We start from the raw sequence: 26,747 nt of genomic DNA on the forward strand, positions 1-26,747 counted from the left end.
CAAGGGGCTTACTGAAGATGAATGTCCATGAGTAAGACAGTCTTACTAAAACAGTGACCATTTCCCCAAGATTTTAGAGCCAACTTGATAAAAGGTTTTTAGAAAAAAAAATTCTGCAATTTGCAATATGGTTTGCCTCCTTGCTCGTCCAGAAACAATGACAAGAGGTAGCAAAACTCTCTTAAAGCCGAACAGGCATGCTTCACACTTGTGTATTTATTTAGGTTCAGATACACTCAACAAAAGTAGTGCTCCAGCAAGGGTTACTTGGGGTTGTTTCTTCAGATCTGGCTTTTGAGAATACCACCTTTAATAAACCTTCTCTGAGGAGAAAGTCCTTGTCTTTGGATTTCTGATCCTATTAAGACTGAAAATGAATATAATCTTCAGTCTAGGAGCCCATTCATTCTAGGGCCAGATAGTAACTACTAAAGGTCGGGGATGCAATGGAGCCTGATGATTCTCGTCATTCTCTTTAATTAATTTACCTGTCCTGTTCCCAAGGATACTACATAGACTTCTTTTTTTAGCAATTTTTTTATTAGCTGGGTTTGAATTATGGTCACTGGTAACTTCTCTTCCTCCAAATTAACTGAATAAAAATGGCTCTAAGCTTAGTAGTTGCTCTGACGTTCTTGCTGCCGATATCCTCCCCGCCGCAGGTAGCCCCCTTCATTCTTACGATAGCCGTCCTTTTGGTCTGCAAGATAAAACATGGGCTGATTAGGAGGCACTGGCAAAGGAGGAGACAGCAAACAAAACAGAAACGAACTATTATGTAGCTAGTAGCAAAGTATGTATCAGGGACAAGGAAATAATAAGTGGTCATGGAATGAATACCATTGCGTGTTTCATGGGGGGCGGGGATGAGAAGCAGGAAGAGAACAGAAATGGCCATGAACTGTAATTTCCCTGACTAGAGGTATATTAAAACAAGATGGACTTGAATCCAGTAATGAAAAGAAAGGAGGTTTCCTGCCCCGATAACAGGAAAAATAAATATTTAGTAAAGGGAAGTTTCAAAATATTTTCAGATTTTGTTCCACAACTGCTGAAATATTTTTTCCCTTTGTTAAAAGGGTAGTTCAGACATGAGTGTGTTGAGCCTGTAACAGTTAATCGAATGGAGGAGAAATAAAGACGCCAGCAAAAATAGTTAAGCGCAGTGACATCGGAGCTTTAACTTACCCCGAAAGTAGCCACCGTAAGTGCCTTGCTTCTGGTCAAACACTCTCTCATTGTTTTCCACAAGGCTGCCCAGCTTCTCAGCCAGCTGCAATGCCAAGTTTTGTTGGGTGGTGGGCTCTGTTCGATGCATCACAACTGTCTGGGTTGGCTGATCTAAGGAAGCCTAAAAAAGAAAAGTTTAAAAGGCACAGAATAATTTGTACACAATTGAAAATCTTTCAGAAGAGAGACATTCCTAGTTCTACCAAAATGAAATTTCTACACAGTATGGAACTGAATCTGACCTGAATGAATCTGAATCTGACCTGATGTATTCCTCCTTCCCACTACAAGTTTTTGATTCAGTCTCTCCTGTTTATAATTATCTTGGTTCTTTCCCCCTAGTTTGAAGGGGCATTTGCCACTACAGGTAGCCCTATACTTACAACTGCAGGTAGTCCTTGACTTACAACAGTTTGGTTGGTGATCATTCGAAGTTACAACGGCACTGAAAAATTGATTTAATGACCATTTTTCACATGAACATCCTTTGCAGCATCCTCAAGGTCACGTGATTTACATTTGGATGCTTGACAACTGAGTCACCTTTATGACAGTTGCAGTGTCCCAGGGGTTCATGTGATCCCGTTTTGCAACCTTCTCACCAGCAAAGTCCATCAGATGCACTTAACGACCGTGTTAATTTAACAACTGCAGTGTTTCACTTCACAAAGGTGGCAAGGAAAGTCGTAAAATGGGGCAAAACTCACTTAACAGATTTCTCACTTAGCATCATAAATTTTGAGCTCCATTGTGGTTATAAGGGTTCCATTGTGGTTGAGAACCACTGTGTTCTTTTAGCTATCAAAGCTACAACAGCAGTGAAAAAAATAACATAATTGGTCCTCACACTTACAATCCCTGCAGCATCCCTGTGGTCATGTGATCAAAACTTGGGCCCCTGGCATGTATTTACAACAGTTGCAGCTTCCTAGGATCATGTGATTGCCATCTGCAACCTTCCCAGCCAGCTTCCGATACACAAAGTCAATGGAGAAGCCCCATTTGCTTAATGACTGTGTGATTCACTCAACCCCTGCAGCGATTCACTTAACAACTGTGGCCAAAAACAAAGAGACTTAAAATCAGGCGCAGCTCACTTAACCGCCTGCTTTGCAACAGAAATTTTGGTCTTAATTGTGGTTGTAAGTCAAGGACTACCCATGTAACTATTATAAGAGATGGGGTTGTTCTCGATGACGAGATATATTATTAAAAATTAGGCCTGTGACTAGAGATTCTCTATGTGTGCTTTTGTTCTTATATATTCTTGTCTTCTTAAAATTGCTTTAGAAACTGCCTATGGATGGATGGCTCTCTTCCTGCCATTCTTCGAAGCAGGTCATACTGCAAGAGCAACATTTCTCCTGCCCCTTCCTGGTGGTGTAATTTCTTGAGCCGCCCCAACCTGCCTTACACAAAAGTTCTCACCATCAACTCTTCATTGATGATCATCTTGCTAATGATGCTGTGGACAGTGGGCAGGTCCAGCTCAAACATATCGGACAAGATCTCCATGCTAGGAAGATGGACCACAGAAAACAGAATTGTGTAAGAGTCAGCTATTTAGGATTGACACACTAGCCTCTTGCCCAGAAGGAAATTTACTGAGAAAACAGTAGCTCAGAAGGATCTGTAACTGGGGACCAGAGTTACACTAAGCACCAAGTACAGATAAGTCAGATAATTCAAAGGGAATTCTAAAACCCATTGTCCACAGTCAACTCTCTTTATAAAATATATGCAGTCCCATAGTCAGGGAAAAGCACGACTCTCTAGAAATGTGGACCTCTCTTCTCTCCTCCTCTGGACCCCCAATGTGATTGTACCTGATTGAGTCATAAACACTGCTGTAGGTGAAGAGATAGGTTCGGAGAGACTCCTCCTGGATCTTCCTGTTGGGATGCGGTCGAGAGAAAAAAAACCAATGGCAGTGAGAATGAGGTATAAGAATGAGGTCTCAAATTATCTAAATTTCTGTCCCCAAAATTTTACTCTTCAAAATTACAGATACATTTCAGGTTTCCAATTTTCCACTGTATCTTTGCTGCTAGTTCCAGCAATACATTGGAGCAAAACTGAGAACAGTTGTACTCTTCCTAGATCGATAGGAGGCCCAAAATCAAGAATAATTCATGATAATTCTTCCAAGCTGGGTAATTCTTCCATGCCTCTAGAGAAAATCTTGCCAGATGGAAGGTTCTATTATCTGCATCTAAAATATACTCCATGAATTACTAGGGAGGAGCTGAACACACCTTCTTTCTCTCACATGTAACATCCAGACTGAGTTGCCTCTTACCCTTCAGAAATGCAGCCCCTCCCACCTGGGAATCCCCTTCCTTACTACAATACATCACACCCATGGCTCACTTCTCTCACAATTTTCTTGCAACTGACCGGACAAGCATGCCGCGCACTTTGTCAGCCTCGGGAAACAGATCCCAGACTTTTCCATTCATTTTCTCATTGACGATGAAACGGTGGCATGTCTTCCAGTCACCCATCTTCATAGCCTTGGATGCTGCTACAACATGCTCTCTCATTGATTCAGGGGGGCCTGAAGCAAGGAAAGAGAGAGAGGCGGGGAAAGATAAAAGGATGTTCCTCTAATCCATTAGAGAGGATTTTAATTATCCAAATGAATAAGCCACAATCTCTTAGGGGAAAAAAAGTGCTACTTTGCTATTTCAGAAAACTGTAGATTTTGTATGTTATAAAAGAGTGTATTTAAACTGTGTATTTAAGTATAAGGAATAAGCAGGCTGTTTGTTACAAAAACAGATGAGTTCCCAAATTTTAGTTTATTTTTAGAGATTAAATAATTTATCTGAGGAACAAAGCTATTTTAAAGAAACCACAAAGGCTTAATTCCCCCCAACGTAACATATTTAGCCACTCAGGATGGCTAAATATTTCTTCAGTATTAAATGGTAATTAACGTCAAACATTATATTAGAGAAGAATATAGTTTGTTTTGTTTTGTATTCATATACTGTGTGAATACAACTACTTCGTTGGTAAGCTGTGGTTTATGGGCCAGCAATCTATCTCAACTCAGCTATCCTAGGGTTATTCATATTATAGGTAGTTCTTGACTTACAACCACTTAGTGGGCTTCATTGTGGTAGTTCGTTGAGGACTACCCATAAATTGCGATTAGTGTATCTCTCTTATTCTTACTAGTACTTGCTGGAGAACACAAACAGAACGACAATGTTGCCTTCATGTCCTCCTTGTTGGTTTCTATCTGCTTCTGGTTGGCAGAACCAGATTCCCTTTAATCTTCTGAAACCTTAGGCCAGAACTGCATCTTTGGGGGCTAAAGCAAGCATCCTTTGGTGCTTACCAAGAAGAGGCTGGCGCTCGCCCACCCGCAGTTGATGGTGGAACTGCTTGCTGATCATTCGCCGACGGGCGTCGAACTCATGAGCAGCCATGTAAGGGATCTCAAGCAGCATGGCAGAGACCAGGTAGACACACTCCAGGAGTTCCAGGTTGATGTGCATGTGGAAAGGAACCTGTCGGCGCTTCTCAATCTTCTCTTGCTCCTGGTTGCGCTCTTGCATGCTACGCATCAGGAGACCCTGTCCCAGCAACTCCTTTGCTCTTCCGCTTGACTGAATGTCCAGCAAAGCATTATGAGCATCTTTGATCAAGCCCTGGCGGAAGGCACAGATCCCCAGCTGAACCATTGTCCGGTTATACAGGATCTGGTGGGGAAACAAACCAAAAGGGTTTGAAAAGGCAAAACTACCAGCACCTCTTTTCCCATTATCTGCCCTCAGATCCCATGGATAATTCAGCGACTGATCAAATAATGGATTCTTATTGCTGCCCTTTCACAGTACAAGTTGTCAAGCAGAACTTTAAGCTTCCCTCCCTACTAGACTGCTTAGCTGATTAAGCTGGGCATCCTCCATTTTGTTTAGAGGACCCTGTGGCTTGCCCCACTGGAGGGGTGGTTTGTCTCCAAGCAGACCAAAGAGAAGAGGACAGTAGAAAGTCTGCTGCCCATCCAAACTCAGTGCTATCACCACCACCACCATCAAACAGGCAACTTCAATGTTGGTTCTCAATGGCTACCAAACTGCTTGTTCCTCTCTAACCTGCACTGGAGGGTCCGCATGCTGGATATTATCTTGAAGGTGGCTCATGAGCATCAGGTCACGAGCCTGGTACCAGCGATCATGCAAGGCATGGTGATAAATATGGCAGAGAATGGCACAGGTACGGATCCGGTCTGTCCGATCTTTGGCATAGATGAACTTGCAAAGGCGTTCCATCAGCACTGCAGAATCTTCCCCCTCGTTTTCTGCTTGGTCTTGTTCGGACTGAGATAAGCAGAGAGTGTAAATTAGCCCCATTATCAATAAATCACATGCTCCTAATGCAAAGTGTTCAACTTGCCATCTCGAGGGCTTCCAGTTTGAGCTTCTTCGGTGACAGACCAAAATCTGCGATCGTGCGCAGTTTCAATCTGTGCTCGCTGCTGGAGCGCCCCAAGCCGGCTGGTTTTGGGGCTAAGCCACCCCGTAGAGGTGGTGAAGAGGGGGGAGACTGCCAGCAGAATCGAAGAGAGACGCATCTCTCCTCCCTAGCTGGCCATTACTCCCTTTCCCGAAGGCAGTTGCAGCGGTGGTCAGAAATGGCCACCTCAAAGAAGAACTTGACCGGAAAAGAATGTGCAGGAGGAAGATAAGAGAAAGTTTTGGCTGACCGGGTCGAACTGAAAAAGCAACAATATAAGCAGCGGCGGCGGGAACCGTGTAAGCGTTTCAGTCGCTTCTCAGGTGGGGGAGCCGCCTCCATAACTTTCACAGTTTCCACCGCTGCTGCCAGTTGTTGGAGACGGCGCTGGTGAGAGGGACAGCTGCAGCTCGGCCTGGGCGTGCTTGGAATGCAGGAACGGGCTGCGCACCGGGACTATTGAAAACTTGGAGAGCCTGAGGCTGGAGCACCAAGGGTAGCAGCAGCAGAAATGCTCACTTGGCTCTTCTCACGCCCACGCGGCGCTCTCAGGTATCTCAAAATGTTTTTTTTCCTGCTGTTACGGGGATGGGGGAAAAGCGGGAGCGACTCATACGCTGTTGTTGGAGACAGCGCTGGTGAGAGAGGCGCCAGCACCAGTGGGAACTGTGGAAGCTACGGAGGCCTGAGAAACGGCTGAAACGCTGCCAGTGGACATCCACGCCAACGACGCCCACCTGCTGACCCGGGTCTGCAGCAAAGGCGCTTGGTGAGAGTAGGGAGCCCTCCGTGCTCTGCCATGATCGGCTGTCAGGAGCAGCTGATGGCGAGGCGTAGCTGCCCGTGGGGCGCTCCTAATGGCAAGTTCCCCCCGCCTTCCCCAATTTTGCATGTTTTAAAATAGGCCTAAATTTGGGGGGGGAGGGGCTTAATTTCATTTTATACCTAGAAAACACGCTGGGTTTTCCTATGGGGGGGCATATTGTTGGAGAAACATGGTACATCCTGGAAGACGCGGCTGTGTCTTCTATGATAGTGTTTCTCAACCTTGGCAATTTTAAGATGTGTGAACTTCAACTCCCAGAATTCTCTTGCTAGCATGCTTACAATTGCCACGGTTGAGAAACTACTGGTCTATGAAGTTTCCTAGAAGTAACATTTCAAGATGTTACTTTTAGCTTCCAAATCCAACCCCCAGCATCTCTTAAATCAGGAGAAGATGATGATGGTAAGGAAACACAGACCTAGACAGACAGATGTCTCTCTCTGGAGAGGGAAGATGCTTTGCAAACCAACTACTGAAGTTCCTTGCCTAGCAAAGGGGCCACCTTACCTTGCTGTCTCCTGCTGGGCCTTGCTGGCGCTGGTGAGCCTTGTAGTCAAACTTGTAATAGGTGTGGAGGATGCAGCGCAGGTAAACACGGCAGATCTCATCTGTAGTTCCCTTGTCCTGCAGATAAGTCTGCACCCGTTCTATGATCTTGCAGACTCGGCCTTCATCCTTCAGGTGATCCACATATTCTAGGAGAAACATACCACAGATGCTTAGCTTAGTCTTTTACAAGAGGTCCTCACCGGGTTCCCTTGTTTGATTAGGAGGAATCTGGCAATGCAGTCCCACAAAACCTCCCCTCTCCAACAGCTTTCATTTTGGTGGTTGTGGAGAAGTGGACAAAATATATGTTGCTTTATGCCCTTACAATTACACAATTTAAAATGTAGAAAAATGAAGGGCCTTGATCACCAAGCCCTGTTTTTCATGCTGACCTATAACTTTTTGTCATCTACAATGGAGTTGCAAAGGCTCAGCAGCTTAAAGACACTGGATTTGTCGCCTGGAAAAGGTCAGCTCTCTGTATTCCAGCAGTTCCAGCAGATTGTTGGGGGCAATATGCTAATTCTGTAACCTGTTTAGAGAAGGCTGTAAAGCGCTATGAAGTGCTATTGCTATTCTTCTGTAAGCAGGCATAGTAATATGAAAAAATAAGGGTGAATTTTCAACTTTGCAACTTAACAGACTCCAAATTTCTGAAGAAACCAATCCTCCTTTGTCTGGCTAAAAGAGGCAGTTCTGCTAGAAACAACATCCAACTAGGAGCCAAATATTCCTATTATCAGGCAAGGTACCTCCTGTCCCAACCCACTGCCCTTCATTACCTCTACTTTCAATGGATGTCCTTCTTCCCTCACCAGCTGTGCCTCTAAGACACCACTTTATGATGGACAATGTACAAACTCACTCACCTTGAGAATGGGGGTCAGTGTTCTGCATGATTTTCACAAACTCCTCATCCATCCGCTCCACCAAGGTCAAGATGCACCCACGTATGCGAAGGGGCTGGCCACGGAAAAGCAATAAGGAAGGAGTGGGATTAGGACTAGCAGGCTCATCTTAGCTTTCTCCAATGTGGAACTTTCCTACTGGACTGAGTTATAATCACCATTACTCCCAGTTATGAGGCTATGGAGGTGATCGGATTGTGCATGCAGAATACTTGACGAAGTGGCATAAACAAAAAAGTCCCCCCGGTCTGCCAGCACAGCAGCATCCTCTTTGATCTTTGCAAACTTCACTCAGCCCTCCCTACACATAGTCCTCGACTCATGACTGTAACAGAGCCTGGAATTTTCATTCTTGTGTCATGACAGTTGTTAAGTTGAGGCATCCATGTGACCAACCTGATTTTATGGTTTTTGAGATGGTCATTTAGGGAACCCGTTCTCTTTATTGGATGCTTTTTTGCCAAAGCCCAAAAATTAATATCAAATTTTTTGAGGGGGCTCGTTGGAAACCTTTGTAAATCATGACAATAGATGCCACCAATAGCCATATACATGTGGGCCAGTTGTCAAGCAATCAAAATGTGATTACATGACCGGAGGAAAGGGCGACAGCTATTGGAACTTTGAATCCAGTTTGGGATTTTTCTTTTGGGGGAATCCATTTTACTGGGTGCTAAGCAGCCAATCCTAAGTCGAAGACTACCTACATAACACGTTGCAGGATGGTTTATAGGCAGGGAGGACCTGCAGAAACCCACCTGCTCAGCGTTGGCCAGGTTTTCAGAATCCTCTGCAATGTTCTGTCCAATGAAGATGTTGTCGTGCGCAAAGAGGATGTCCAAAAGCTCATCAATGGAACTGAGACATTTCTGCCACATCTCTGGCTGCAAACAAGGAGAATAAAGAGGAAATCATTAACAACCTTGGTACAGGCAATTGTCAACTTATAAGGGGCGTTGGTCCTACCTGAACGCTTCTTCTTGGGGAGCCGAAGGGAGAATCCAGGATGGGTAGTCTCTAGTCTCCTAGCTCTGCAGACCAAGTTGAAAAACTAAGGACACACCCCTTGGTAACGGTCCCCAGTTCTGAACGACGTTGAAGCAGATAGTTCAGTTGATACTGCGAACAAAAGGGACATTTCCTCCCTATTCCAACCAGACAGAATACAGGGTGGGACTGGATTCTCCCTTCGGCTCCCTGAGAAGAAGCGTTCAGGTAGGACCAATGCCCCTTCTCCACTGAGCCAAAGGGAGAATCCAGGATGGGACATACCAAAGCTGGCTGATGGCTGTCCTACGGGTGCGATCTGGATTGGTCGGAGGTCCCCACCTCTACATGCACACCCTGCAGGACTCGTCTTCCAAAGGATGCCTCCACTGAGGCAAAGGAGTCAATTTTGTAATGTCTTATGAATGGGGTCACCGATGACCAGGTCGCAGCTCTGCAAATGTCCAGAATCGATGCCTGCGTTGCCCAGGCTGCGGTGCTTGCTGCACTTGTGGTTGAGTGCGCTGTAATCCTCCTGGGTACAGGAAGGCTCAGTGACTCATAGGCTTTTGCAATGTAGGCTCTGAGCCAGCGACCTACTGTGGAAGCTGTCACCCTGCGACCCAAAGTTGATGGCTGAGAGGAAACAAACAGGGCATCCGTCCTTCTAAGAGAAGAAGTTCTTTTAATGTAAATATGGAGGGCCCTCCTAACGTCCAAGGTGTGCCATTTTTTCTCTAGTGCATGGGTAGGCTTAGGACAGGCAAAATCAACTCCTGTGAACGATGGAATAAGGAGTTCACCTTGGGCAGGAAGGTAGGGTCCAACCGCAGAACCACCCTGTCTGCATGGAATACGCACAGATCCTTCCTGATGGATAAGGCCGCCAACTCCGAAATATGCCTGGCCGAGGTAATGGCCACCAAGAATGACACCTTGCATGTGAGAAGGCGAAGGCAGACTTTACACAAGGGTTCAAATGGGGGAGAAGTCAGTGCTTGCAGGACCTTACCCAAATCCCAGGTGGGGTAGCGGTAGACCACTGGTGGCCTCAAATTCATGGTTCCCCTAAGGAAGGCTTTCACCCTAGGGTGTTGGGCCAGAGTAGTAGAGCCCTTGACCAAAATCACCGAGGCCAAGGCAGCCACCTGTCTCTTCAAGGTATTGGGGGCGAGACCTGCAGGAACTCTAATACCTTTGCAACAGAAATCCCAGTGGGTTCTAATTGGTGACAAGCGCACCAACTGCAGAAAATCTTCCAGGTTGCGTTATATATCCTGGTTGTGGAAGGTCTTCTGGCCGCCTGGATGGTCTGAATGACCTTTGTGGAAAACTTCTCCCGTTTCAGGATCCCCCGCTCAAGCACCAGACGGTCAACCAAAACCAGGCTAGATCTGGTTGCTTGATTGGGCCCTGGCTGAGGGAGATCTTGTGCAGGGGAATTCTCCAGGGTCTGGCGACTGACAGGCCCACCATGTCGGCGAACCACGGAAGCCTGGGCCAGTAAGGGGCTACCAACAGAACTTCCGCCCTTTCTATCAGTACTTTCCTGATTGCCCCTGGAATCAGGGGAAGGGGAGGGAAGGCATACAATAGTCCCTGGGGCCACTTGCACCGGCGAGTGTTGACCCCTTCTGCTCCTCGGGCAGGGAATCGAGCAAAGAACCTCGGGAGGTGCGTGTTCTCTGGCGATGCAAACAGATCCAGAATCAGGTGGCCGAAGCATTCTGTCATCTCCTCAATAGACAGGGATGCAGTCACCATTCTGACTGGTCGACTGTGCCCTCCTCAACCAGTCTGCCTGCACGTTGGATACTCCCGAGACATGTTCTGCTTGTAGGGACAACAGGTTTCTCTCCACCCACCTGCACAATTGAGTTGCTTCCTGCATTAGAGATCTGGAGCGTGTGCCCCCCTGCCGGTTTATGGGCATAGGACACTGTGCCAATGACAATGTGGCCTTGGTAGCCACATTGTCCGCGAGGAGAAGCATGTCTCCCCACCACCTCTTGCCTTAGATCCTTGAGCGCTAAGCGGGCAGCCCTGAGCTCTAGCCAATTTATGTTGTGGACGAACTCCTCTCGTGACCACCTCCCCTGGGTGACCTGGGCTCCCAAGTGGGCCCCCCAACCATAGAGACTGGCATCGGTGGTGATAGTAATCCTCTTGGGTTCCCTGAACAAGCATCCCTGATCTATGGCTCGAGACTGCCACCAATGGAGGGAACGAAGAACTGGCAAGGGGACGCGAACCCTCCTTGGAGAGTTGCCCCTGCTCGCCCTCTGGTAAGGGAACAGGAACCATTGAAGGGTTCGGGCATGGAAGCGGGCCTATGGGACAATCCCAATGCACAATATCATTTTGCCGAGAAGTTGAAACAGCAAGATGATAGGTGCCTCTCTGGAAGACAGGATCAGCGACGTGACTTCCCTGATACTGTCTCGACGCTCCTGTGAAAGAAAAACCTGTCTGGTCAAGGTGTCTATAATGGCCCCCAAATGCAAGAGCCGAGTCAATGATACAAGGTGGCATTTGTCCAGGTTTATTGAGAACCTGTGCTCTCGAAGAATCCTGATTGTCGACATCAGATCCTCCTCCGCCTGGGGTCTGGAAGAGGATGCTATCAGGATGTCATCCAAATAGCATTGGATCCTTATGGGTAAGGCTCTGAGGTGTGCCGCTACCACTGCCAAGAGCTTGGTAAAAGTCTGAGGGGCTGATGACAGGCCAAACGGGAGAGCCCTGTATTGAAAATGGCGACCGCCATAGCAAAATCTCAGGAACTGACAGTGTTTGGGGTGTATGGGCACATGGAGGTAGGCCTCCGTCAAGTCTACTGAGGCCAAAAAATCTCCCTCCCGCAGTCCCTCTAGAATGGAGTGGAGGGAGTGCATCTTGAACCTTCGGTAGATTAGATGTCTGTTGAGCCTTTTCAGGTTGAGGATTGCTCGCGACCCCCACCCCCCCCGAGGCCTTTGGAATCACAAACAACATTGAATAGAAACCCTGTCTCTCCTAGTCCACCGGAAACGGCTGGATGGCCCAAATGTCCAGCAGATGGTGGATCGCTGATTCCATGAGATCCCTCTTTAAGGGGTCCCTGGAGACGGGGCAGCACACAAAGGCTCGTGGGGGGAGAGGAGGAGAGAAACTCTAGAGAGAGACCCGACCGTAAGGTTGACAGTTTCCAAATGTCCATCGTGGTCTGTTCCCACCTCTTCTAGAACAGTCCCAGACAGCCCCCTATGGGGGATGAGGCTCGGGTGTCACTTGTTGCGCCTGAAGGGTCTGTTGGAACCCCTAAAGGACCTTCTGCCATGCCTCTGACGCCCTCTGGCGGCAAAGGCCTGTCTATTGGCCTGAGAGGAGGATCTCTGGAAAAAGGGCCTACTTTGACGGGGAAAGCCTGCCCCAGCTTCCCCCTGTTTAAAGGAGGGCTTCCTGTAGTAGGGATGAGACCTGTAATCAAAGAGCCTCCCCAGGGAGGGCAGGATCTTTTGCTTGTCCCTGGTTTTGTCAAAAAAGGATCCTGGGCATCCCCAAAAAGCCTCTCTCCCTTAAAGGGAGCTGACGCCAGCTTCCATTTGGTTCTGACGTCCATCTGCCAATTTCTTAGCCAGAGAAGCCTGCGTGCTGTTATGGAAGAGGCCATGGCTCTGGAAGAAAATTTGGCTGACGTGAGGGTGGCATCAGCAGTCAATTGAGCCGCAGCTATAATCTTATTGAGGTCCTGATACACCCTGAGATCCTCAGGTGGGATTCTGTCCTGTAGCTGCCTCAGCCACCGCAAAGAGGCCCGAGTAAAAAAAGATGTGATCGTTGATGCTCTGATGGCCCAGGAGTCAGCTTGATGAGCTCTCCGGAGCGCCATCTCCTCCTTCCGGTCCTCTTGTCTTTAGAACATCCTCCGTATCAGGTGGGATGACAGATGAGGAAGCTAGGGCTACCACTGGGCCATCTACCTTTGGCACTTTCATAATGTCCAAAAGGTCTTTGTCCACATTAAATAAGGTAGACTCAGACCCACTGGGGCGAGTGTACATCCCAGGGGACTCCCACTGCTTTTTGATCAGGTTCAGAAACATCTGGGGCACAGGTACAGTGTCCACCATAGATGCTTTCTCAGTGAACAGGAAATCCTCCTGATCCTCTCCCTCAGTGGGAAGGTCCTGAGTGACCATGTCCTTTTTGAGATGAGCCATGCTCTTGGCCTTAACCAGCAGAGTCTTGAAAAGAGCCGGCTGGAAAAGGCCCTTAAAGGAGGGGGGACCTGCTACCTCCGACTCCTCATCCGAAAAATCCCTTTCTGGAAGGAGGTCCCTCTTGGAGCCATACATTTGGCTGCTTTCTGAAGGGAAGGCTGAGCGCTCTCTGAAGTGGACCGGCTGTTCTGCAGAAGCCTGTCCCTGCCCCTGCAGGACTCCTCTGCTAGTTTCCAAATAAGACAGCTGGCGCAGCTGGTTGACCTCTGCCTGCAATTCCTGTCTTATTGTCTGGGAGATCCAGGGTCTCATGAAGGATGGCATTTCTTGCATCTGGGTCTCCTACGGTCGTAAGCCAGCTGCTGTAGGTGTAAAGGTGGCTGCAGGCACAGGTCTGGCTCCACTGGTGACTTGGTCTGCAGGGGCCGCCATCAAGATCCCCTGAGGCGGCTCAGAAAAATTGTGAGAGGTCTCAGCCCTGATTTGGAGGTTACCCTGCAAATCGTGGGTACTTGAGTCCCCAGGAGACCAGGCAGTCATATACTGCCTATCTGCCAGTTGGTCTGGCTGCCTGTCATCTTGAGGAGGCAAAGTTTGAGGGGTGGCTCTGTATTCAGCCATCCTGGAATCTCTCACTGCCCTGTCAAACTGTTTGTCTATGGCTTTTTGTCTATGCCTGGCCTGTCTATCCTCAGCCCTAGAGGGTCTCTTAGGGGCTAGAGCCCTGGCTCTAATGCTAACTGCTGCCTCCAGACCAGCAGACCTGGGCTTAGGAGATCCCTTTACAGCTTTCTCTCTACTCTGCTGAGGAACTGACAATTCTTGATCAGCTCCCTTGGTGGCCATCTTTGAGCCCGCCAAAAATAACTGTCACTTGACAGGGGTAGAAAAAGGGAAAAAGAAGTAAAAAATAAAAAATATTCAGCCTAAGCTGTCAGCTACAGCCACAGTAGCTGTCCACCACTTCAGGAGGCTAGTGTGACCCAAAGTGGTGAGCTCAGCCCAGCTCCGCAATTCAAAAGCCGAGTCAAGGAAAAAAAGTTGAAAAAACGGCTGCCTCTTTGAATTGCAGCAAGCCCTGACAGGTCAGAGGCTTGCGAGCCTGGCGCTGGCTGTACCGCAATTATCAGGCAGACTCAAGCGTCTCGCAGCTGCCACAGTGCTCTGGGGACTGGATGGGGGGGTCAGGATTTAATCCTGATGGCCAGAACCCCTCCCAAGGGACAATCCTGGAGACGAACTGCAAGATTGTCCCCAAACGAAATAAATGGCCGCTGCCGCCGAGAAGGAACAGAAGCACTTAGCGGCAGCTGCGGCTCGTCCCAGGCAAGGGAAAGTGGATTGGGAGGAGGCGAGTTAAATAAGACATTGACTCCCGCCCCAGCCCGGGCCACACGGGCTCTCAGGGTCACCTCCACTCGTTTTCACAAAACAAAACAAAAACCAGGCCACCAGCAAGGAAAGTTAGAAAAATTTAAATAACAAGCAAAAAACATGAACCGGAAAAAAAGGTGCAAAAAAATGAAAGTGCTAAACCGGCAAGCCGGCTAGCTGTCAAACCTGAGCTAAGCCTCTCTGCAGAAAAAAAGCTTAATCCAGGGGGTGAATATTCTTCTACAATCCTAACTATTCAGAGCCCTTAAAGGGTGGTCTGAACACACTTCAATGTCATTCAGAACTGGAGACCGTTACCAGGGGGTGTGTCCTCAGTTTTTCAACTCGGTCTGCAGAGCTAGGAGACTAGAGACTACCCCATCCTGGACTCTCCCTTCGGCTCAGTGGAGAAGAGATTATTTAGTAACTGTTCGAAGTTACAATGGCACTGAAAAGAGGGACTTATGACCATTTTTCACACTTATGACCATTGCAGCATACCCATGGTCACATGATTTACATACGGATGCTTGACAAGTGGTTCATATTTATGACAGTTGCGATATCTCAGGATCATGTGATCCCGTTTTGCAACCTTCTGACAAGCAATGGGGAAGCTAGATTCACTTAACAACGTTGTTACTAATTTAACAACTAAAGCGATTCATTTAACAAATGTGGCAAGAAAAATCATAAAATAGGGCAAAACTCACTTAACAAATTTCTCATTTAACGACAAATTTTGGCCTTAATTGTGGTCGTGAGGACTTCCTATATTATAGGAATAAAACAACCAATCTTCCATGTTGCATCTCTTACAGCCAATGCGGGCAAGGAACCAAACTTGCGGCACAAGAGAATTAATCTAGCTTACTTTCCCTCCTTATTCCCCCATACCTTCATGTATGTAGCTAAGTTGGGATTGTAGTCATACAAAGAGGCAACGATGTTGAACTTGATTTTGAGATCAATGGCTATCCCCAAGTTGTTCTCTGCTGCAATTCCAACCAAAAGCTGCAGGAGATCGATCTGGGCAGCCCTGTGGAAGATCACAGAAAGAGTAGAGACCATTGTGACAATAGGTGTGAGGAGATGGCAGATGATCATGAGTTACTTCCTCAAACTCAGCACAGTTCTAAAGCCTTTAACAATTCTTAACCATTATGAACCATGGTGGTGCAGTGGTTAGATTGCAGTACTGCAGACTACTTCTGCTGTCCGCTGTCTGCAATTTGGCAGTTCAAATCCCACCAGGCTCAAGGTTGACTCAACCTTCCATCCTTCCGAAATGGGTAAAATGAGTACCCAGATTGTTGGGGGCAATAGGCTGACTATATAAACCGCTTAGAGAGGGCTGTGAAGTGGTATATAAGTCTATTCCTATTCTAACCATCGCAACTCAACTGTAGCTCCCAGAACACCATGAGGTCATGCCATCAGCATTCAGCAACAAAAATGTCAATTTTGAAAGGCTTTTTTTTTTTTTTTTTGGCTCAGTTTGGGAGTAATTTTAAGAGTATATATATTGGAATCTATGATGCCAAAGCGTCATTTTTCCAAAACTGAATGTAAAAGATGGAAACGTTTGGCCACACCCCTTATGCAGAAGTCCTTCTCAACTTGTCAGACAGGTCAAGAGGCTGAATTATAACCTCAACTGGAACATGTGGTTCCTCTCTGTCTAGTCTGGCCTGATGCAAACAAGCCACATCAAACTTTAGACACAGGCCTTATGACCACTTCCACGGTGTGATGATAAAAAGTTCAAAAAAGGTCAGCTCCCCATTTCAATTAGCCATCTTGTCACAAGTTTATAAGATGTACCAGTTTCTTGAGATTGGATAATACAATAAAAGCTGGGGTTACTTACAAAGGTGCTTTTTCAAGAGGACACCGGACTTTCTTTGTTTTGTTTTTATTCTGTTTTATTTTTTCTCTGAAGATGTTTCGCTTCTCATCCAAGCTCTGAAGAATCTTCTTGGATGAGAAGCGAAACATCTTCAGGGAAAAAAACAAAGTTCAGTTGTAAAAGCACCTTTAGGAGAACTATGACCCGGATGACCGAGAATCTCCATAGATATTTAACTGAGGCTAGTGTAAAACAGAAGCAAATGTTGCCCAATTCCTCCTTATTACCACACTGATGAAAGAGGAAGTCTGCTTCAGTGAAAAGGATGTTGCATCATATATTAATGTCCACATGAAGCTCAGAACTGACCAGATCCTTTCAGAGGAAAATATTTCAGTATCAGGAAGGTGGACCTTCTCTGTGCATATATTTTACTGCCATCTCAGATTTGCTCTGTTTTTATAATCGACTTCTGTACTTTTGATCTTGAAGTTAATTTGCCTGCCTCCCTTTTCTTAAAACAAATTTTGGCTAAGGAAAGAAAAAGGGAAGGGAAAGGAGAAAGGGGAAGGAGAAAGAGAAAGGGAAAGAGAAAGAAGAGAAGATCAAAGGATTACATTATTGTCAATACTTTGATCTCTCCTTTCAAGAACCAGGGGTGTCAAATTTGATTTGATTGAGGGCCACATCAGGGTTGTGTTTGATCTGGGGGGGGGGGGGCATGGCCAGCTTAAGGGCCTTCTGCAGCCCTCTGCCAGCCTAAAATGGAGCCCAGGTGGGCCCACATGGCCTCCCCAAGCTCCGTTTTTGCTGGCAGAAGGCTGTCACAGACAAAAATTGAGCCTGGGAGGGCCGCATGAGCTACATTTTTGCTGGCAGTGTCATCACCCACGGGCCTTGAGTTTGACATCCCACATGCATCTGAGAAATGACCTACTTATTTGCCTCCCAGAGGAAGAAAAAAGCGGTCAATTTGAGAATGATTTCAGTTACTCTTGCCCAGCAAAGTTAAAAAGTCGTTGTCTTACCTATCAGTGCCTTTCTTGCCACGAGCCTGTAGAATCTCATTGAGTTTCTTCACTACCACAGCATGGTTGATTTCTGTGCCCTTAGCAAACATCTTTGGCTTTTCCTATAGGGAGAAAAAAAAAAAAAGAAAGGATAAACTTCCCAATTCCTTTTACTCCCTCTCTGGCTAATCTCCCAGCTGGAAAGAGAAGCCAGTGGCAATACCTCACCTTAACCAGAGGGACGCCTCCTTTGACTTTTTCCCATTCGCCGCCTTCATTGTCATCTTCATCATCTTCATATCTTTTGGATTTACGGTCTTGTTTTTTCTTTGCTTTATCTTCTTTTTTCTTCTCCAGAATCCTCTTTTCCTCCTCTGTGCCAACTCTGATTTTAGAGGATTAAACAGATCAGTTCCACCCCCCACATGCTGTGATTCTAAAATCTTGAGCTAGCTATACAATTTAATCCCAGAAACATTGCTGGCTTTGAATACTGCAGATCAAACCTGCTCTAATGAAAGCAGCTCCCTCTCTTTCCATCCCACAAATTGCATTTGAATCCAAACCTTCGCAGGCAAGATTATTTTACCCCAATAGACCAAGATTTCCCTGCTATCCCCTATCCTTGCACATAACACTGGTCTGCTAAGATCGGAATCAACTACTAATAGATCAAGTGATACAACTTTCAACCTATAGGAAATCTGCATGTTTTGATAGCAATTCTAAATGGTGTCATTGGCACAGTGTCCTATGCCCATGTTGCTTAATTCCAGCAGTCCTAGTTGCTGTCATTAAATGAGGACTGCAGTCATTAAGCAGAGACCTCACATGATCATTACTTCCAAATTCTTGCCAGCTTTCCCCGACCTTGCTTTTGGGAAGGCAACAGGAAACCTGGAAACTGTGATCACATGACATTATTCCCACACTGCAGCAATGCTTCAATGACCAGCACTCCAAGGACCCATCATAGGTCCTTTCCATTCAGTGCTGGGGTAGCTTTGTATGCTCCTTGAAGAAACTGGCATAACCCAAGGGCTACCTGTGTAGGACATGCACACTGATTAACTCTAAAATTTAAGGTATAAAAATCCTGTAAAAAGAGCTACAATTATCAATAATCTAGGCCATAAAGTCTGCCTGGAGGAGAAGGCAAGGATTGTTTCCTTGTAAGTAGAAAATGTGAGAACCAGGGTGGATAAAAATCATTTTTTTTATTTTTATCAAATTTATTTTAACTAATATAAAATGCTTTTGGAATAAAAAAATCTATCTAAAGTTTTCTATTTAAGATACATTAATAATTCAGTTTATTCAGCATGAAATAGAGCTCACTTATGTAGCATGAGGCTGTATATTCTGCAATATTTACATTTTTGGCAAATTCATTCAATGAATCCAAGCTCTGCAAGCTAAATAGGAAATCTTCATTTTGTTTGCAAATAATAATATTAAAGAATCTAACTACCAGCAAGAATGAGTCCTTACATTTAAAGAACACCTGCCATTTCAGATCCATCATGGCAGCGCCTGTTAGCGGGCATCCGCTCACCTGCTGCCCGCCATGTGCCTCACCTTGTTGTGTCACTGCTGCATCACCAGCCATCCCATTGAAGTGAATGGGACTGTCAATGAGTCAACAGCAGGTCAGAGGAGGAGCCACCGCAGCAGGAAAGAGATGACAGCTGCTCTTTAAAAATTATGATTTAAATCGAGTTGATTTAAATAAAGCCTTTTTACTAGTGATTTCAATCAACTTGATTAAAATCAAATCCACCCTGGACTGGGAACCAATCACAGGAGCTTCCACAGTTTGGCAAATAGCACAATAACAGGTTTCCCAGGGTGCCCAACTACTAGGTCTCTGAAAGCAGAGGCCTCTCTCCCGTTGACTGCATGATAAGAATAGGCAGAGAGCCATCTGTAAAGCAGATCTACATTTTAGGCAAAACCTTTGTTCTGATTTGTAGTTGAAAAACATTTGTCAACTGATATGGGCCTAACTCTATCAATGTAAGCAGAATATGATCTTGCTTTTGTAAACCAGTTAGTAGCTTAGCTGCAACCTGTGTCGTAAGATTTTGGTTGGTCTTCAAAAATAATACATAGAAAACAAAATTTCAATAATTTAACTGTAATGGAAGTATGGCATAAGTAACTACTGCCAGACTTAGCAGCTTAGAAGTTAGAGTCATAGCTACTATTTCAATTTGCTGATGCAAGTACTTCCTGGGTCTAAAATATCAATCACTGTTATTTCACACCACAGGAGAAACTAAAAAAACAAAGATTAATTAAGCTTTTAGGATGCTTGATTATACAAGAGGGCTCAACATAAACCACTGAGGTTGCTGGCTATAACCCAGAACAACTGCCCTTGAGAGACACAAGCACAAAAGATTAAAATACAAAAGATAAATATGATCTGCTTGACCTGAAACTTGAGGATCATCCTCACTTAAGAAGTTCAGCGACCATTTGAAGTTATGACAGTACTGAACGAATGACACTTATGCTCAATTCTTGAAGTTATGGCCCCTGCAGCGTCCCTGTGGTCATGAGATCAAAATTCTGGCACTCTGAAGCCTACTAGCATAGGCCAAAGCGTGTATTACAAGCTCCTTATTCCTGCCCTTTTGGTCACCCTGCACTCTGCCATCCTGCTGCAATGCACCCTGCTGTTCCTGCTGGCCCCATCTGATCTTGGTTGTCTTCTTCTTACTGCTGTTGACAAATTGTGCCTGGCTTGGTATGTCACCAGGCAACTGCTGTCTGTGAAAGGCCTCAAGGCCTCCTTCCTGAGGCTGTGTGCAGTCTTCTCATATAGCTTCAGGAACATCCTATGTGTGGCCATAGGAAGAAGGCTTTATAAAGACCAATGCCATGCATGCATCAGCAGCTGAACCGAGTCAGTTGGGGGTGGCAAGGATGGCAGAGCACAGGGCAGCTTGTGCATCCTTCCACCGCCAGCAGTAGCTGCTCCAACCTGGGTACACATGTAGCATCACGGAAGTTTCTTGCCCTCCCTCCCACCCCCAGCAGCAGCTATCCCTGGTTTAGTGGCTGCTTCTGTGCCCTTTGGCCTCTGGCACCAGCCACTTAGCCACCTGGGACTCCTGACTTCCTGCTGCTTTCCCCATTGAGTCTGCTGTCGGAAGCTAGCAAGAAGATCCTTGCTTAACAACCCATGGTAATCGCTTAATGGCAGCAATGGGGATTGCTATGTTTGTCACCAGTATGGGATGCAGTTACATCACATCGCTACAACTGCAATGTTTAGTGACAGAAATACCAGCACCAGTTACCATCATAAACCAAGGACTTCCTATAAGGCACGATGGATGATGTTGCATCAAGGTAAGGTTCCCACCTCCCCTTGCCTCTAAGTATGTTCTTCTTACTTCTTAAGGAACTTTGAAGCCAAGGAGATGTATTTGCCCTCATCTTCATCTGACTCTGAATCAGATTCTGAATCCGATGAGCCCCAATCTTCATCATCTGACTCCTCTTCTTCCTCATCTTCGTCCTGTCAGAAAAAAGTATGTATTACTCCAGCAAATCATCTTCCAAAAGAATTTTCTGCCACAGTATAGCCAAATTCCTTCTAGCAGAAAACTGCATTGTCTCTTAATAAAATCAGACCGACACGGATAATCGGGCGGAGAAAATATGGAAATTTCTATTTTATGTTTCCAGGGGGGCTTGGGTTCTCCTACTTTGAAACCTTTTGGAGAGCGCTGAGGAGGTTATCCACAAAATCTTTCTTTTGAGGGTTTTTCCTGGAACTCTCACCTCTATCTTTTTGAGAAATTTGCTGCGACTCTCAACTGCTCCTTCTTTCTTTTTCAAGAAAGCTGCTGCACTTATTCCCTCATCGTCATCATCTTCGCTTGAGGAAGAGGATCCTGAAGGTGGAAAAGGGGGAGGAACCATTGAGAGGGGAGATTTCACACACCAAATCATAAAAACGCTTGCTCAGAACAGAGAACATCCTTCAATTGCATGGTTCTTGCATCAATACCTACCCTCTGAATCATCACTTTTCTTGTCCTCATCTTCATCAGCTGACAGCTCAGGATTCTAGGAGAACATGACTATTGTGCTGAGATCATGATATATATTATTCTACCCCACCCCATATTACCCATACAGACTTTCTTGTCCATTGCAAACATGGCTGTTCAAATCCTCCCTTCAGCCATAATCCTACACGCTTGCTGTTAGTGTTAATATGGACAACCATCAATCCCACACAGTAGTAGTTGTTGTAAAATACAACTCTGCAGCCTCCCTTGCATAAGTCAATACCTGGCGATAAGCAGTTATCTGGGTTTCATAATCTCGGTTGTACTTCCGGATCTTCTGGCGGAGAGTACTCAGTGCTTTGGCATTGTTCTTGTTCATTTTTTTCTTGCCTTCCTTGTCCTCCCAAACCTACCAAAGACAAAAGAGGGTATATGGAGAGCAGCACTAGTTGCTTCCTTAGACTGCAGCACCTATTCCATTCCTTAATTACTCCCCTAGGATGCAGTAAATATTATGCATACAGCACTGGTTTACATGCCCTCTTATCATCGTGCGTTCAGAAATAGCAAGTATTAATGACTATGGAGATAGCATTTTCAAATGCCCCACTCAGATAAAAGCACTGAGTTTGCTACACTTTGGGATATAGACAGTAGATGAATGCATTGGTAAATAATGGAGGGCTAATTAAAATAATTTAATCGTAACAAACAAAAAGGCTCATATATGAGTAGGCAGCTCTGACTGTGCAGCCCATTGTACAAAAAGTCTGAACAGGTGGAAGAAACCAGCAACTAAAGTTTGAATACATTCTTTTTTAAAGAAAACATATTTACTAAGATTTTTTCTGTCCCAAATCTTTCTGTAGAAAAACTGGAATAATTTACCAAATTACTTTCTTGAATGAACAAAATGCTTTTTAGAGGAAGCTTTTAGCTTTATCTTTCACAACGTGTAATTTTTTAAATTAATTAAATTAACTTTTTTTAAATCAACCAATGTTACTTTCAGATGTATTAGCTACCACTCACCAACAGAGGGAAAATATTAGAACACCACGATTTCTAAATTTCTGGAAATATTATGTGTCTGCACTATCTACATTATATTGTAATTAATTCATTATGAACCAGCAACTAGCTAGGAAAAAAGAGACAGGATTAGAGTCAAGAAATTCTGAGGTCGACTGTTATGTGACTTGCCTCAAACAATTTTTGGAAAAAAGAACCATACTGGATAAGATACCGTCCTATTTCTTTTGTATTTCAGGGAAAGCATGTTTCAACACACTACAGAGGAACTTTCCTAATAAACAAATCAGAATGTATAATCCTTTCTGATCAGACAACAACAAAAATCAAAATTTTCATGTCTATCATGCTCTCAGGCATGATATTCTGCTCTGGAAAAAAAATTAGGGCCGGACAAAGAGACCCCCGCCGCGCGCCCGGGAGCGCCCGCTGCTTCCTCGCCGGGCCGGGCGGCGGCGTGTTGCACGGAGGCTGGTCTGTGGCTGGCCCAGCTCCCTTTCCTGCTGCTCAGCGGCCTCCGCTCGCACCGCCCGGGCTCCGCTCAGGTATCCAGCTGGGGCTGTCAGGAGTTGCTACCGCCGGCGCAGCTCACGCGCTCAGTCCCGCGTTGCCTCGGAAGGGAAAGGCAAAACCAGGAGCCGCTGCTGCCGTTGCAAGCGCCGCCGCGGCTTTTCCTTTTGCCTTTCCCTTCCTGAGGCAACGCGGGACTGGAGCCGCGCGAGCCGTGCCAGCAACTCCTGACTCGGGGCCTCCGAGGGGAGGGGAAGGAGGAGGAGAAGGGGTGGGGGGAAAGGAGGGGGCAATTCCCAAAAAAATCGGAATTCCGATTTTAATCGGAAGAATATCATGCCTGCATGCTCTCCAGTTAATACCTCATTGAGATAGTCCTCAAGATCTGCCAAGATGCGTATATAGAAGTGGGGAACTCCTTCCTTGTCGACAATACTCTTGGCCTTCCCATAAGCTTTGCCCAGCAACTCAAATTCCTCCAGACATTTGGTGACATCTCGGATCTTCATAGCATTTCGGATTGTTTTGATCAAATTGGTTAGTTCCTCAAATCTGGGAGGCAGGAAAAAAGAGGACAAGGAACAATTAAACCAGGGGAGGTGAAGAGAAAGACAAAATAAGCAGATATGCAGCATTTAGGCCATGAATGAAGGCTTTGGGAGCTTTCTAGAGATTGAAAAATATAATTTTGGTTCAACCCTCCTAACTTTAGGTGCCCTTCTTCTTCCAGTATACATCACCTTTTGTCTTTAGCACTGCGCACAATTCTCTTTGTATCTTCTTCATCCTCACTCAGCAGCAAAGGCCTACAAGACAAGAAGGTAAATAGCTAGTAGATATCTATAAGTAACTGATAGAAGAAACTGGAAATCAGAGGGGAATAAGTGTAAGAGGGACAGCCTTTGCCAACAGTTATTGGAAAAAAATCACCAAGTGGATTGTTTTATAACATATTTGAACGACTGCATCTGTACAGATATTGTAATGTTAACAACATTAACACTAGAATGTTTTTTTCTAGCCTATTCTTAACTGTGGATGAGATTTAGCTTCTATTTAGTTCTGCAGCTCATGCTATTCAGAGATTAGACTAGAAATGCAAATTGCAATATATGTTTTCATTCAGTAGCCTGAACCAATATGCAAAATTTGTCATAAAAGTCTCACTCCGCTTATTTTACCCAATCTAATTATTTTCTAGGAATCTAGAATCCACGTCTCCAATCCTAACCATCCCTATTTATACTTACTGTTTTCCATAATTGCCTCCAACAGGCTTGGTTACTAATTCATCTCCAGAGAGCGACGATTCTGATTCACTGTCTGAGCCAGTAGTAAAGAAACGCGACATGGCAACAACTTTGGATTGTCACTCACGTAAAACTTCTGACCTTAGAGGATAAGTATAAATTGAAAAGTCCAGTGAGTATAGTACTTTTATATTCATACATCCTATTCCTATTGATTTTAAAAACATTTGGAATATCAATTATATGTGCATTCCTTGATCCAGAAAAACTTTGCTTCCGGTGCAGAAAGGAAATGTTAGATGTAACTGAAACCATCATATGGATGAGATTTCTGATGCTTGAGATTAGGTATGTAACTTGTCCAGCCAATCTACTGACTTTTGATATAATCAATAAAAACAACTCCACAAATAGAAAGCCTAATACATACTGCAGTTTAATAACCAAAGACAACCCTCCCATCTTTCATCACAAAACAAAATAAAAAACAAACAGAAAAGCCTTATGTGACACTGCACATCTGGCATCATTGTCATTCCCAAGGAAGTTAGAACCTCCTTCAGAAAATGTTAAGCACTGTCGTCCCCCAATAACACAGCTTTATAACATTTTTTTAAAGCCTTAGTAAGACCACACCTGGAACAGTGTATCCACTTTTGGTCACCACATTACAAAATAGATGTTGAGACTTTGGAAAAAGTGCAAGGAAGAGCAACTAAAATGATTAAAGGCCTGGAGACTAAAATATGTAAAAAAGTTACAGTGGGTTTGGCTAGTCTAGAGAAAAGAAGGACTAGGGAGTGACATGATAGTAATATTCTAGCATTTGAGAGGCTGCCACAAGGAGAAGAGGGTCAACTTATTTTCCAAAGCACCAGAGGGCAGGACAAGAAACTAATCAAGGAGAGAAAATTAAGGAGAAACTTCCTAACAGTGAGGACAATTAACCAGTGGAACAGCTTGCCATCAGATCTTGTGGGTGCTTCATCACTGGAGGTTTTTGAGAAGAGATTAGACAGCTGCTTGCCTGAAATGGTATAAGGTCTCCTGCTTGAGCAGAGGGCTGGACTAGAAGATCTCCAAGGTCCCTTCCAGATCTTTTCCAATTGAAGGACTGATTGAAGTTTCTTCCACCCTTTTGCTGAAATGTGCCGGGAATCAATGACATTTTTTTTTAAAAAATGTCTTTTTTCCAGCCTGATGCTTTCCTCCCACAATGCTTAGGCCCCCATGGGAACTGTAGTAGTTGAGGACCAACATATCTAGAGAACATCTACTTGGGGAGAGCTGATAGGTAGCATCATAACAACACCCATTGCTATACATAGACTTTACTAAATCTCGTGTCCAAAACCCAACTAAATAATATTTAAAATCAACCGATCAGATAAAAGCAAGACATGTAGGAGAAGAATGCACTTTTGCCCATTATCCTTTACACATTGCTCAAATGATCTACTGTGGTTTCCCTTCCACCACCACCACCCTTTGGTTCTTCCATCCACCTTCCCCTTCCCCTTCCCCAGCCGCCACCCCCGAGCGATCGGCCTCAACACGCGCTCACCTCAGCCTGGGCCCAGCAAGAAGCCTCACTCCACGCAATCACTGGGCAAGCGCAGAGCGCCTTCAAGTCGTCGAGTCCTGAAACGTGAAAAGCAAAGACGCAGGAAGTCTCTGGCGCAGAATTGATGACTCATTCCGCTCATTATTTAAAAAAAAAAAAAAATTCCCTCCCTGGCGACTTCCGCTACCGAAGAATCACAAAGTTTTTGACCATAGAGTTGCAACCTGAAGTAGAGCTGTATCACTCTAGCGCCCCCTTGGAAGATGATTGAAAGAGTCCGCTTTCAAAGTTTTCCGGAGGTAAAACTTATGAGTGTGTTGTATCTTTTAGCTATCCACGCATTATCGCATTTTCTGATAAATAATTACTATATTTTTTTCGCATTGATTTTCTGATTGAATAGGGATCCCCATCTCTGCTGTCTTTCATCCATATTTACTTAAGCCCTCCAAAAAACAAAACAACCTGGGTACCGTATATTCAATTATATCCGCGCATGCTATTCAGTAATTTATGACAAAGATGATATTTTATCAGTTTATTCGATTTACTCGACAAGAAAATAAACAAAGATAACATTTCTTAAGTAGCTACAGAAAACTATACTTTGAGGGCATATTTTGCAAGTCCCACATCTATATAACTGCCTTCCATTGAGAACTTAGCAAAAACTCAGTGAACTATTAAATGTACACCCCACCAATCCAGTGAACTTGCTCTGCTACATGGGAGGTGAGGCGGGGTAAAAGCAAATAATTACATACATTTTAATTAAAATGAGCGTGCTTAATGCAATTTATTCCACTGTATTCAACTTTACTTTCCATTATATTAAAAATTCATATAACGTACCCATGCCCTTGGGATATGAACCAAAAGCTGTTGAAAGAAATATCCTTCTGGGTTCAGTTCCAAGAAACATGGTGGCTGTTTGGAAAGATGGCTTAATGGTGAACAGACC

At 45.1% G+C, this 26,747-nt stretch overlaps 1 protein-coding gene across 2 annotated transcripts; it reads right to left on the reverse strand.

The window, feature by feature from the left end:
* Positions 1 to 196: 196 nt before the first annotated feature.
* LOC113418579 (eukaryotic translation initiation factor 3 subunit C) lies at positions 197 to 25,844 on the reverse strand. 2 transcript variants are annotated; one of them, XM_087947553.1, is made up of 22 exons: positions 25,787 to 25,844; positions 25,250 to 25,363; positions 24,223 to 24,363; positions 23,713 to 23,778; positions 23,335 to 23,524; positions 21,714 to 21,839; positions 21,431 to 21,485; positions 21,198 to 21,310; positions 20,807 to 20,931; positions 17,631 to 17,787; positions 17,421 to 17,524; positions 15,441 to 15,582; positions 8,739 to 8,864; positions 7,942 to 8,035; positions 7,031 to 7,218; positions 5,337 to 5,561; positions 4,577 to 4,940; positions 3,628 to 3,787; positions 3,057 to 3,122; positions 2,659 to 2,746; positions 1,189 to 1,351; positions 197 to 700 (listed from the first exon to the last, which is right to left on the reverse strand). In XM_087947553.1, the coding sequence occupies exons 3-22, from the start codon at positions 24,321 to 24,323 to the stop codon at positions 615 to 617; spliced, it is 2,739 nt and encodes a 912-aa protein (XP_087803679.1). In that variant the 5' UTR covers positions 24,324 to 24,363; positions 25,250 to 25,363; positions 25,787 to 25,844; the 3' UTR covers positions 197 to 614. The 2 variants fall into 2 exon arrangements, with proteins under 2 accessions (XP_087803679.1, XP_087803678.1); XM_087947552.1 differs by lacking the exon at positions 25,250 to 25,363.
* Positions 25,845 to 26,747: the final 903 nt, after the last annotated feature.

Source organism: Notechis scutatus, chromosome Z, assembly GCF_049901735.1.
Source record: "Notechis scutatus isolate UNSWTSFEM ecotype Mainland chromosome Z, rNotScu1.2, whole genome shotgun sequence".
In the NCBI taxonomy this organism is placed as follows: Eukaryota; Metazoa; Chordata; class Lepidosauria; order Squamata; family Elapidae; genus Notechis; species Notechis scutatus.

Excerpts from the sequence above, each read along its gene's own strand:
- LOC113418579 (XM_087947552.1), bottom strand. The coding sequence starts at position 24,323 with ATGTCGCGTTTCTTTACTACTGGCTCAGACAGTGAATCAGAATCGTCG. Across the intron at positions 23,779-24,222 it reads GGAGGCAATTATGGAAAACA|GCCTTTGCTGCTGAGTGAGG; the intron begins GTAAGTATAAAT and ends CTTGTCTTGTAG. Across the intron at positions 21,840-23,334 it reads TTGAGGACTATCTCAATGAG|GTTTGGGAGGACAAGGAAGG; the intron begins GTATTAACTGGA and ends TGTCTTTGGTAG.